The 13,508-nt window shown below is 36.4% G+C and overlaps 1 protein-coding gene across 2 annotated transcripts in view; it reads left to right on the forward strand.

The window, feature by feature from the left end:
• Positions 1 to 13,508, forward strand: part of LOC136858417 (mitochondrial outer membrane protein SLC25A46) — a 114,385-nt gene that overhangs the window by 72,730 nt on the left and 28,147 nt on the right. For both annotated transcript variants that reach the window (XM_067137943.2, XM_067137944.2), the window contains exon 7: positions 5,913 to 6,034. In XM_067137943.2, coding sequence (XP_066994044.2) covers positions 5,913 to 6,034 — 122 coding nt within the window. The remainder of the gene's footprint in view (positions 1 to 5,912; positions 6,035 to 13,508) is intronic.

Here is a 13,508-nt window from a genome sequence, read left to right on the forward strand (position 1 = left end):
ACTCTTTTCACATAATTATCGTACGTAAATACCCTTTCCTCTTTTCACATTATTATCGTACATAAATACCCTTTCCTCTACCGTATACACATATGGAGGCCAAAGTGAATTACCCCGAAGTATCACTTCACAACTCGAACAGTTGGAGCGATAGATCAACACGTAATATACATTCTAGGCACGGATCTGAACTGCGAAGTGTGGGCATTACCGTACTGTCGCTGCACTGTGTAACAGGAAGTGATGAGTCAACAGGAGACAGGTAAGCTGTGCACGCCTTCCGGCCTACCATTGAGAGAAACTCACTGTACATCTGTCATGTCAGTGGACCTTGCCAACCTCGCCGCCTACTGTGAAATGGTTAGTGCCATGCTCGTATCTACCTTGAAGTTGTGGAGATAATGAAACATGAAAACTGTTTCGATAGGAAAGAAGAGGGCCTGCAGATTAACAGTGTGCGGTGACTCAAGGAGACTGACCAAAAACTAGCCTGGTTGCTTCTTGTGGCTATAAAAGTACGAGCAACTGTCTACTCGTCTAATTTTGTTTTGACAAGAACTACCATAGAGTAGTTGAAATTGTCACTTGCTTAATATGTTAGCATAGCCGATGTCCTGGAAGGGCATCAAAGCTTGTCGGTTGATATTGGCCGTGAAAGCCTCCCTCAGTATATGAATCAGGACTCTGTACATACTCGGCTACTAAAACAAAATATAGATTCCATCTCAATGTCAAACCAGATATTCTGTTGCAATCATCCCAAATTCAACCAGACATAGCCACATTTATCGAATTAAAGTAGTTCCGTCCTTCTCATTAGAATACAAGTTTTTTCATGATGCCAAGAAACATTTTCAGTTTTACACCTGTGAAAATGCTTCCTTTCTATCCAAATGTGTTGTCTTGCTCTTAAATTTTTATAGTTCATGTGTGTGTAGTGAAATTTTTTTAGAAATGAAGTTTAAATCAATCTTGTTTATCAAGCTCAGATGTTTTTATCTTCTGTCATTCAGTTTGGTACTTACTGTATGTAGGTGCTGGGTGACAATTAGTGCTTCCGGACAGATTTTTCTCCTAATTTTTTTCAGATTGCTGGTCTAGAGAAGGCATATGTTGAATACAAATGTGGATTGTGTTATCAACTATCAGAAAATATTGCGGGGTGAAAAAAGATCCACACATTTCTGGCATCGCCTTACAGCTTGCATGACTTAAACAAGGTATATTTGTCTGAAGAAACCTAACAGTACGTAAGTTGTATGAGAGGTATAAAGTGAAACAAATGGACTTTGATCATTTTTCCCCTGAACCCTTCATATGCATTCACCACAGATCAGTTGTGGTCAACTGGATAAGTTAGCAATATCCCTAAGCTATCTCTTTAAATTAATGTCCAACTCTACCATCAATCTTTAAAGCAACCCTAATTTTCAACAAATACATCTATCCCCCCTCCCCACAATATTTTCTGATAGTTGATAACACAATCCACATTTGTATTCAACATATGCCTTCTCTAGACCAGCAGTTCGAAAAAATTAGGAGAAAAATCTGTCAGGGAGCACTAATTGTCACCCAGTGCATGATACAGTAAAAAAAGGGTTAATGTTAAAACAATTGAATCCAAAAAGTGTGCAAAAACTAGTGAAACTAGCACACTTTTTCGATTCATTTATGTTGCTAAAACTAGATCTTCTTAGTTTTAGCACACTTTTTGGATTCAATTATGTTGCTAAAACTAGATCATCTTAGTTTTAGCACACTTTTTGGAATCAATTATGTTTTTCATTAACCCTTTTTTTTTACTGAATTTGTCTCAGCGAGTTATTTATTGCTCCATCTAGTGATGTAAATATTGCATATTGTTACTGTTTTTATTTCCATGTCTCCTTCGTTTTTTCTTTTCTTCCTTTATTATGTTTTTAGCACTTTTTAGCTTGTATTATGTAGTTTACTTTAACCTCCGCCCTTATTCCACTGAAGATGGCTCAAAGGAGTCGAAACATGTTTGAATTTTATTGCTCCATCTAATGATGGAATTATGATTTGTATTGAATTAGGAGGATATTTTTAATTTTTCCTTTGTAAAGTGAAAACCATCAATACGGAATTATTCTAATATCTTGTAATGCATGGTAAATACCTTAATAGACCACGTAGACTTCCGAAAGAAACTGTTGACAATGTTGTTGCTCATATAAGTTCCCTAAGAGGTAGAAAGTCATATTATAGCTTGCATGACTTAAGGAAGGTATATTTGTCTGGAGAAACCTAACAGTACGTAAGTTGTATGAAAGGTATAAAGTGAGAAAACCAGCACATCCACTAAGCTATGAAAGTTACAGGGACATATTTAACAGTAAATTTAATATTGCTGGGCTGAGTGGCTCAGACGGTTGAGGCGCTGGCCTTCTGACCCCAACTTGGCAGGTTCGATCCTGGCTCAGTCCTGTGGTATTTGAAGGTGCTCAAATACGTCAGCCTCGTGTCGGTAGATTTACTGGCATGTAAAAGAACTCCTGCGGGACAAAATTCCGGCACCTCGGCGTCTCCGAAAACCGTAAAAGAGTAGTTAGTGGGACGTAAAACAAATATTATTATTATTATTATTATTATTATTATTATTATTAAATTTAATATTGGATTTTCGTATCCTAGAAGTGATCAACAAATTACTAAATTCATTTAAAACACCACCTAATCGATACTTTATTTCTTGCCTTTTAGCAGAATTATGAAAACATTATCATATACAGGACATGTTTCGACCACTTAGTGGTCATCTTCAGCTGTCTTTAAAATAGCTTAGACGAAATAATTTGATTAGTAAGTTCATTAAAATCTTAAATTACTTTCCCATGGGAACTTATAACTATTTCTTGAAGCGCTTGAAATTTGGGAGCAGGAAGGAGGAATAAGTGGCAGGGGGGGGGCATTTTAGTGATGTGGTGTGTAAAAAGGTACTTAAATCACAATTCAGGTCTACGGTAATATTAAAAAACTTATTTTCTAATTGAACATATTTTTAAAAATATTAAAACGTCTGTAATTGGGCACTTTTTGTAAAAACAGTAGGTGGCTTTATCTTGCTTATGTTAAAATCGATGTGTATAACAGTCTTCAAGTTTCTTATTGATTGTGTTGTATTGATTATCTTCCTTTAAAGTTGGTTTTTATTTTTAGTACCAGGTTGTGTTGAACTGTTAAGATACGATGGTCCTATGGTGACTTCTCTATTAAGTGATCGTGAGGCAAGCTGCCCAAATCTGAAGACCGCTATTTGAAGCAACTTAATAGAAAAGTCACCATAGGACCATTGTATATTAACAGTTCAACACAACCTGGTACTAAAAATAAAAACCAACTTTAAAGGAAGATAATCAACACAACAGACAATCAATAAGAAACTTGAAGACTGTTATACACATCGATTTTAACATAAGCAAAATCAAGCCACCTGGTGTTTTTACAAAAAGTGCCCAATTACAGACGTTTTAATATTTTTTTAAATATGTTCAATTAACAAATAAGTTTCTTAATATTACCATAGATGCGAAATGTAATTTAAGTACCTTTTTGCACACCACATCACTATAATGCCCCCCCCCCCCCCCGCCACTTATTCCCCCCTTCCCCCTCTCAAATTTAAAGTGCTTTAAGCAATAGTTATAAGTTCCCATGGGAAAGTAATTTAAGATTTTAATTAACTTACTAATCAAATTATTTCATCTAAGCTATTTTAAAGACAGCTGAAGATAACCACTAAGTGGTCGAAACATGTCCTGTATATGATAATGTTTTTATAATTCTGCCAAAAGGCAAGAAATGAAGTATTGATTAGGTGGTGTTTTAAATTAATTTGTTTAATAATTTGTTGATTGAATTCATCGATACGGTCGTGAAGTTCACAGCTTGCAATCCTAGAAGTGATTCGTGTAGTGAATGTGATGCACATGTTGCCAAACTTGCCTCTCTTCAGTCATCTATTTCCAACTTGAAAGCATCCCAGTCAGACAAAAGAAGGAAGCTAGAGAAAGAAATGAAGTCTGTGGAAGTAATAAATAGATTTCATAAAATGAAAGCAGAAACATTCTATAACAGGAAACACCAATCTAAAATGTCTGCAATGAAGGCAACATACTTAGAAGCAAAAGGTTTTGATTTTCAACAGAACTTAGCAGTTCCCAATATTTTGACGAATGATGAGACAACTTTCCTTCTACGCTTTTAACATACATGTACTGTCCACCAGAGAGTCTTATGTTCTACACTTACGATCAGACTGTTGCAAAGAAGGGATTTGACGAAGTCATTTCAGTCCTACATCATTTCATTGAAACATTTGTGTCGGAGAGAATAACAACGCTTCATCTATTTTGTGACCCTTGTGTAGGGCAAAATAGAAACTACTGTTTTCCACTACCTGCACTGGTTGATTCTGAGTCATATTCCCCATAAGAGGCCACAGTTATCTTGAATGTGACCGAAAACATGCGTCTGATAAACCAAAGGAGTCGTGTGGAAATTCCATCTGAATGGAATGAGGACATACTAAGTGCAAGAGGAAATCCATCCCTCTTGCAGTGGTCGAAGTTCAACAAAATTCTGTGCATGACTAGACATCATGCTTAGAAACTCCATCCAAGAAAAAGTGCCCCTTTCAGAAACGTCCAGCAAAGGAGATCAGGTTTTCTCAAACACATCAAAGAACAGTGGAGTTGAGGACTATGTACAATGGACAGTGGGAAAGTTATGACCTCACTGATAGAGCCTTTGTTATAGGTGGTTTGGGAGTTTTCCAGAAACAAGATCAACCTCGACTGTCATTATGAAGCCCTGATTCCAGTTCCGAAGGCCAAATTTGAAGATCTCCAAGTATTGAAAAGATTCTGCACTTCTACTGCTCAGAATTTCTACAATGCTCTACCACAGTGTCCTTCAGCAGATGATGATGATGATGATGATGATGATGATGATGATGGCCAATTTCCACTGCCAAACTCAGTTGTGACATAGAAAGTGAAGTTTCAGACTCATGTTTACTTTCAAAATATTTTTAGTGGTTATTCATTTCCAGGCAGTATAAATATTGATCGTCTTCCATACCAGAGAGTGTATATGCATAATGTTTACATGGTAATTGTTGTGAAGAACAGTATGTAACAATCAGTCAGTTTCATAACATCATTTGTATATTCTCTAACAATATGTATTCAGTAGTACAGTGGATCATTATTTCTTAGTTGTTGTATAAAAGTGTTTTTAAGATTCAACTTGAGGTAACTATTTTCAATGATAATGTGACTTTGATCGTTTTTCCCCTGGACCCTTCATATGTGATTCTTGAAATGGTAAGCCATGCCTCTGTGGTTCAGTTTCCGTGCATTAGGACCACAAGATTTGAAATTGAACAAATGTGCAAACTATTCACTTTTCATTAGCAGAAGGATGGTACTGAAATGTACTTCAAAGATATTTTTGTATCTGTAGCCTGAGTACTAGAAGACATGTTGATTTTTTTAATGAAAATGCGAGAATGAATATGTTCATGATCTTTGTGGTAGGTTTCCGTACTCCAGGAATTTACCTGTCCTAAGGTAGTATATCTCTTTAGCTACCATCCAAGTTAGTTGGCTATTTAGTTTGGGTCATAGCTGTGAGCTTGCATTTGGGAGATTCTGGGTTCAAACCTCCCTCCCCTTATCAGCAGCCTGAAGATGGTTTTTTTTTAAATCCCATTTTCACACCAGGAAATTCTGGAGTTGTCCTTTAAATTAGACCAAAGTCACTTCCTTCCCAGTCCTAGCCCTATCCTATCCCATTGTTGCCATAAGACTGCCTGTGTAAGTGCAACATAGAACCAGTAGAAAAAAGATAAATGAAATTTCATTATTATTTATATGTTTTTTTAGGGTGCGCTCTCTCGTGACTTACCACCAAAGGCTGTCCTTCAGGAGCTAGAACTTACCTCTACGTTAATTGGACTTTTTACTGCAGAAGTAGTGTTTTATCCCCTGGAAACTGTTTTGCACAGGTAAGATAAAAATAGAATGTCTATGTTCCACTTATTACCAGGAAAGTACCAGATCATTTAACTTAGACTAGTTTTTTGGTATTGAAGAGTGTTGCCTGGTGATCCTATCACAAGATTGTCCTGCACTTTTAAATAATCAGCATGTCACATTGTTTAGTGATCAAATGTAAACTCTGCAAAAAGTTTCAAGAGCTTTAAGTTATAAGTGGATAAGAAAAATAGGGGTGATTACGTAAATATGATTGTAAATAAAGGGTACAGATCTCTGCACATGGTTGTGAGGGTATTTAAGGCTTGTAGCAAGGATGTAAAAGGAGAAGGCATATAAGTCTCTGGTAAGACCCCAACTACAGTATGGTTCCAGTGTATGGAATTACTTGATTCAAGAACTGGAAAAAATCCAAAGATAAGCTGCTCGATTTGTTCAGGGTGATCTCCGACAAAAGAGTAGTGTTACAAAAATGTTGCAAAGTTTGGGCTCGGAAGACTTGGGAGAAAGAAGACAAGCTGCTAGACTAAGTGGTATGTGATTGAAATAATAACAATAAGTTCATTTATTAATTTGTCCACCTAATCAATACAATAAATTTTATTTTTTTATTGTATTGAATGTTGCAAGTAATCTATATCATTATGAGTCCATATTAAAAAATTCAATGTACTTTTTAAAATTACAAATTATTACATCATACACCTATTCAATACAATAAAATCCTTGTGATTAGGATTTAAACTTTGTTACATTTGTTTCTAATGGGGCATGTTTTGCCTGTATTTCAGGCATCATCAGCCAGTATATCACCTCTATCTAAGTTAGATCAAGATCCTGATATTGTTCTTACTGTATATGAGACTATCACATCATTTAAAATCTTAAAAACTACTTACAAATTCATATATATATTAGAATATATTAGAATTACAAACAGTTGTGGTAAATTTAAAAGTATAAATAATCAATAGCTAGGCTGTGATTGTGGACAGAGTAGAAAAAGCACATTGAATAATTCTAATACATTGTAAGGTATTACGAATTGTTAAAACCAAATAAATTACTATGTCTAAACATTTTAGGAAACTCATTCCATCTTAACCTCTTTCAGAGAATGGTTGTGAACACAGTACCATTTAATTGCAACTGTTGTGAAAATCTGGTTAAAAACTTGTGTTAATGTTTTATAGTAAGTCTGTCCTTAAGATATTTCTACACTACCATTGACGAGAATTATTTGTCAAAACCAATGTTAGACTCCCTTCTTAGTTGTATTATTAATGCTTTGGCAAATCAATAAGAAAATTAACAAATGCAGTACATGCTTTGCAGTCATCATCTGTTGTACAAACAGAAATATACCATGGGAAACTAAAAACTTATAAACTAATTAAGGGAACTAAACATTTATAAACTAATTAAGGGAGGAAGGTCATGTTGTGGGGGAGAGGGTTGTGTGTGGATTGTGCAGAGATGAAGGTAGTTGCTTAGTGATACTTAGCATCTAACATGTCAAAAATTCTTACTGGTAGTTAAAATAACTTAAAATGTCTAATAAATTATGTGATTATGCTTAAAAACACTGGTCCACTTTTCACTGAGTATAGGTGGAGTGTGTTGAACGTTATTTTCCTATGTCTACCATTTCTAAAGATGAGAGAGTGTGAAAAACATGAGAGACCAAAATATGAAAACCTTTGCAATTGCCACTGTCACACTCTGACCGTGTATTATTTGGAGGTTACACTCAACCATGTGCGAGAGAATAATTTTGGCTGCCATTTTGAATGCCAGAAACCTACTACGCTGACATAGCAGGGGGGAGAATTGATACTCCAAGTGGCGGATAGGGGGTCCTAACCGGCTTGCCGGCGGACTTCAGAAAAATAAAATAGCTCTCGCGGACTAAGTCACAACCCCTGTGGGTGGGGACGCAGACGAAGAATGTGCTCACGGTATCCCCTGTGCTTCTTTGCGCATCGCATGGACAGCGACCTTTTGAGGTAAGTCACGGAGAAACAATTACGTTACAAGACGCAATTTTATATCTTGCCTCTTCGGTGAAGTGATAGTTTTATTACATTCTTATTATTACAGGTTTGCATTGAACTGGGAACGTTGTTCTTGATAACATCTCAAAGGACTTACTGCTCGTGTCCACCTCATTAGGATTGCTCCATTAAAGGGACACTGTAGTTTTTATTGAATTATTTCCACTACGATACTACATCAAGTTTTAAGAAGCGAGATAAATTAAGCACATGGTGTTTCAAGACTATGCTATTTTAATTTGTTGGTCTTTTAAATCCACTTTATATCATAAGTGAGCAAAGCAGTTTGCACATGTTTTTATCAGTTTATGGCATAAGACTCGCAAGTCTTGGACTTGTAGAAAATATGAAATTAGAGACAGTATATTTTTAACAGAGTTTCATGTTGTTAAAATGGTTTTAAATTGTGGTCAATTTGACGTTGATAAAACTTACGAGATTGTCAATTTTTCTACAAAATTCTATCAGTTAATGACGCAGAGGGGCGTCGAAACTAGTACTGATTGAAATATATGTTGTAATTAAATATACGCAACAATTTTTATGTATTGAATAAGGTGGACCCAAATTATAATAAAAGTTAGAACCCTGAGACCACTTGTAATTAGTACCATCATGTGAGGAACACATGGGTCGCCTTTACTTGTGAGTAGTACCACTATGTTACGTACACAATAGGTTTGTGATTAGTAGTAACAGAGGGTGAAACATTATGGGTTTTACATACCCGTGATTAGTACCACTATATGCGGAACGCCACAGGCTTACGTTGCCTGTGATTAGTACCATTGTGAGAAACACCACATGTCTGGGCATTGCCTGTGATAAGTACCACTATAAATTCATAATCATTGTTCGTCTCTTTTTTTTTGAATTCTAGTCAGTGGGTTAATTTTGGAATTATTTTAAACTTCCAATATTGTGAGCGTGATCCGCTGATTATTTTAAATTCATATTCATCCATTCATTCTTCATCATCACGTTTTGAATTCTGGTCAGTGGATGAGTTTTGGACTTTTTAAATTGTCATTACATTTCGTCTCATCTCGTACCATTAGGGGCCGATGACCTAGATGTTAGGCCCCTTTAAACAAAAAGCATCAACATCACCATTTTGAATGCTACAAAACTTTGACCTACTCAAATCGAAACTCGAAGGTGTGAGTTTCAACAATCGTACAATCTCTGTGCACTTAAAAGATGCAGATGTCAGTCCATTTCCTAAAGGATTTTAATTTTGCCTTCATTAATAATCAATTTCACTACTTTTACCTGATCTATCACAAGGCAAAACAGCTTCACACTTGTCAACTGCACATGATTATGCAGGTAGGCTATCATGTGACAAATATTCACAACCCTTCACTGTAACAGTTAAGACAGATACATTATAATTCCTAACTTCTGAAAGGAATGCAAAATACAAGCACGAACAGGCTCGCTGGCTTATTCAGCAATCTCTCTGTTAACCAGCAAGTAAAATTGAATTTTCTTTAGGCTAATGGCTTTTTGCAAGGCTGATTAAACATATTATTATTATTATTATTATTATTATTATTATTATTATTATTATTATTATTATATTCAATGATGGCGGCTGTGTGATAGGACGTATCGTTTGCGAGTGATAGTGAATTGGTACTTATAAGAGCAATATTTCACAATACAGACTGTATTAGTTGTGAAGAGTGTAAGAAGCAAACGCTGATCAACGGACGTTAAGGTGAGTCTGTGTGAAATGTTTAGTGTCGTTAAGAATCACGAACTACGGTTGCATGAAGGTACTTAACCTAAACGAATAAGAGTTAGGTTCGAAGCTTAGACAACATCGAAACGTAATAAGTAGTTCACAAGATCACCGCTAAAGGCGTATTGGAACAATAATTTTGTGGTACTATCACTTGAGTTGTGAGGAAACAACACTAGAGCGCAGTTATACACCTAGTGCTAATGTGGGTCGTTCGCGTAATGTTCTGGTGATAAATGGAAACATCTACTAACACAATCACGCGTGATCAAAATCAAATGGTTACTCCGAGCATCGAATAAACTGAAAGAATCAAACGATGTCTCGCGAGATACCGACCTAATTATCCTATCTACAGCTGTGGAACAAGGTGAGGGAGAGGGGGAAGATGACCCAAACATGGTCGAGACGGCAGAAGTACAAAACAAAGAGCTTATATTTGTAACATTAGTCAATGAGATTAAAGAATGCGACAAAGTAAAATGGATCGAAAGATTGCAGCAGATGATTGATGCACGGTTTAGCAGGATGCCCCGAGGATGGTGGCCGAAAATAACCAAAGAGTTTCAACAACGCTTTGACCAAGGAGCTCGTCAATTTGATGTCAGGAATTTATACAATCGATTCAGACACAAGAGTCAGAATATTAATGCATGTGAAACGGATAACCTCAAAGAAAATAATGCAATACAAATGCCATCTATGATGAAGAACACAGACTTGTTCCTCAAAGTGAAACGAACGTTATTGACAAATATTGATGAATACTGTAAGAAGAAAGAGGCAAAAACAAGAACTAAGAAAATATTTAGCCAGGAAATAAATCAAGAAATATTCGAAATGATGAATGTAATCATAAAATCGGAACGAGTAGAACAGCAAATAACCACGATCGCCGAAATGAATGATGTGTTGTATGCATGCCAACAGACGTATGAGATGGTGACAGCTAAAGAAAAGAAGGCATCTGTCTGGAAAAGCTCTATCGAAGCCAAGATCAACAAATTGAATAGAAAATTGGAAATAATTGATGCCCACCGCCCAAATGAAAGAGCAAGTAAGGAGTTGATTAGAATGTGCAGAGAAAATCGAATTCATTCAAACAAGAGTAGTGATATTCAGAAGATGCGTGATACGATTCTTGAGAAAATAGCTATTTACAAGAAGAAGATAGTGATAGCTGAAAATCGTATAGCATCTAGGAACACAAACCGAAAGTTTGAGTTTAATAGGAAGACCTTCTATCGTGACCTTGAAGGCGACAGATTTACAGTAAGTGAAGATATTAATCTTGAAGAAACCAAACGCTTTTGGACTACAATTTGGCAATATGATGAAAGACAAGATTATGAACAACTGATCCAAGAACTAAGTCCAGCGGATGTGGAGGTAGATATGGATAGAGATAAGATAAAAGAGGTCATATCCAGGTGTATAAAGTGCCTTGCGAACTGGAAAGCAACAGGACCTGATTTTGTATATAATTACTTTATTAAGAGGATGTATGCACTACATGAGAGGTTAGAACAACTAATCCACGAAATAATCCAAAACCCAGACTTGATCAATGAAGAGCTTTATGCTGGGATAACATATTTGATTCCAAAAGTCCCGAATGCAAACATACCGCAGCTCCTGAGGCCAATTACATGCCTTTCAAATTTATTCAAATTAATCAGCAAAGTGTTCACGGTAATAGTCAATGATTTCTGTGACGTGAACAATATTATCTCAAGTAATCAAATGGGAACACGCAACCGATGTCAAGGCGCTAAGGAACAAGCACTTACAAGCAAAACCATAAACGAAAAGTACAATAATAAATTGTGTACTGCTTGGGTGGACATTCAGAAAGCATATGATTCGTTGTCACATGAATACTTAATTGAATGCCTACGGAAGATACATATGCCAGAAAACATCATTAAATTTGTCAATAGAACACTTGACAAACAGAGAACAACATTAATATGTGGAAATAAAGTGGTCGGTGACGTGAAAATAAATAGAGGAATATTACAAGGAGATGCTCTATCACCCAAGTTGTTCGTAATTGCTATGGAATCGTTAAGCAGAATTTTAAATAAGAACTGCGAGAAGATCCAAGCAGATGAACATGGAAGAATTGAGTGCAACCACCTCATTTTCATCGATGACATTAAATTGTTCGCCAAAGATGTGCAGACATTGAACGAGCTGAGCCAGTGGACGAATCAATGTCTCAACAACATGGGTTTTACAATCAATCAGCAAAAGTCAGCGAACAATATCAATTCGAACCATATCTTTGGAGAGAAGGTAAATGACGTGGAAGGATACAAATACCTAGGAATATTAGAAGACTCGAGAAATGTAATTAAACCCGAGAATAAAGTTATCATAGCCAACAAGATCGAATCACGGGTAACAAATGTATGCCAAACAAAGTTGAACGCGAGAAACCTGTTTGCAGCAATAAATGAGTATGCGTTATCAACTATTAACTATTATATTGGCCTGATCCCGTACGAGCACGAAGAATTTAACAACATTGATCTGAAGGTGAGAGGAATCTTGAGAGAGCATAATATCGTCAGAACAGCAGGTAATATGGAACGACTGTACCTGAAAAGACATGAGTTAGGAAGAGGACTACAAAATATTTCTGAGAAGGCCGAATTGATTTTACTAGAACTATGTAAATATTTGGCAACAAACACAAGAACGAAGTTTATCGCAGAAAGTGAAAGAAGAAATGCAATCCATCTTGGACTGATTGAAGAACATTTGAAACGGAAGTACCTAATTGAGGAAGGAAACGATGTCACGGTAAAAGTAGTTAAGCAGAAACAAAAACAGATGTGAATGGATCGAATCATGGCTAAGTCAATGCATTCCACATTGTTCCGTGAACAGGAGAAATTTGTTGACGTAAAACAGTCATCGTTATGGCTAATGAAGGGGAATATATCTCCACAGGAAGAAGGAATGTTTTGTAAGATACAAGACAGAAACATCTTCTTTAGTCATGGGAGTATAATCCAGAGGTGCCCACACTGCAACCAGGGCAATAAGACACTAGATCACCTGGCAACACAATGTGGACGAATGCTTAATTTGGACTACAAGAAACGCCACAATGATGTTGTCAGATGCTTGCATTTCATGTTCACCAAAAAGTATGGGTTGAATAACTCTAAGAAAATAAAGAACTATAAAGTTGAAAATGTCATATCCAATCAGCGAATTAGAATGAAGTCAGACGTCATCATACAGACTGAGCTTCGCATTGAACACAATAAACCGGATCTGATGATACATGACCTTGTAAAGAACGAAATCCTATTAATCCTAAAACAGACTGAAACCACTAAAGGAAGAAAGTACGAGATGCTAGCCAACGAACTCTCACTTATGTACAATGGGGCCAAGGTGACGATGGTCCCTGTGGTAATAACATGGGACGGGCTAGTTACCAACTTGTTCAAGAAGCACATGGACAAATTGGAAGTGAGCAAACAGCTACAGGCCTACCTACAGACCATTGTACTAAAAAGAACATGTGAGAGTGTGCTAATCGACTTCAGACGAGGCAACTTGGATAACGAGTTGTGGACGGAGGACTTGCAAACAATGATGGACCAGATGGAGGCGGTCCTGGTACCGTAAATGGTGTGCAAGAAGTGTGTATACAAATGCGTAGAA

The sequence above is a fragment of the Anabrus simplex genome, chromosome 1, assembly GCF_040414725.1.
Source record: "Anabrus simplex isolate iqAnaSimp1 chromosome 1, ASM4041472v1, whole genome shotgun sequence".
Lineage (NCBI taxonomy): Eukaryota > Metazoa > Arthropoda > Insecta > Orthoptera > Tettigoniidae > Anabrus > Anabrus simplex.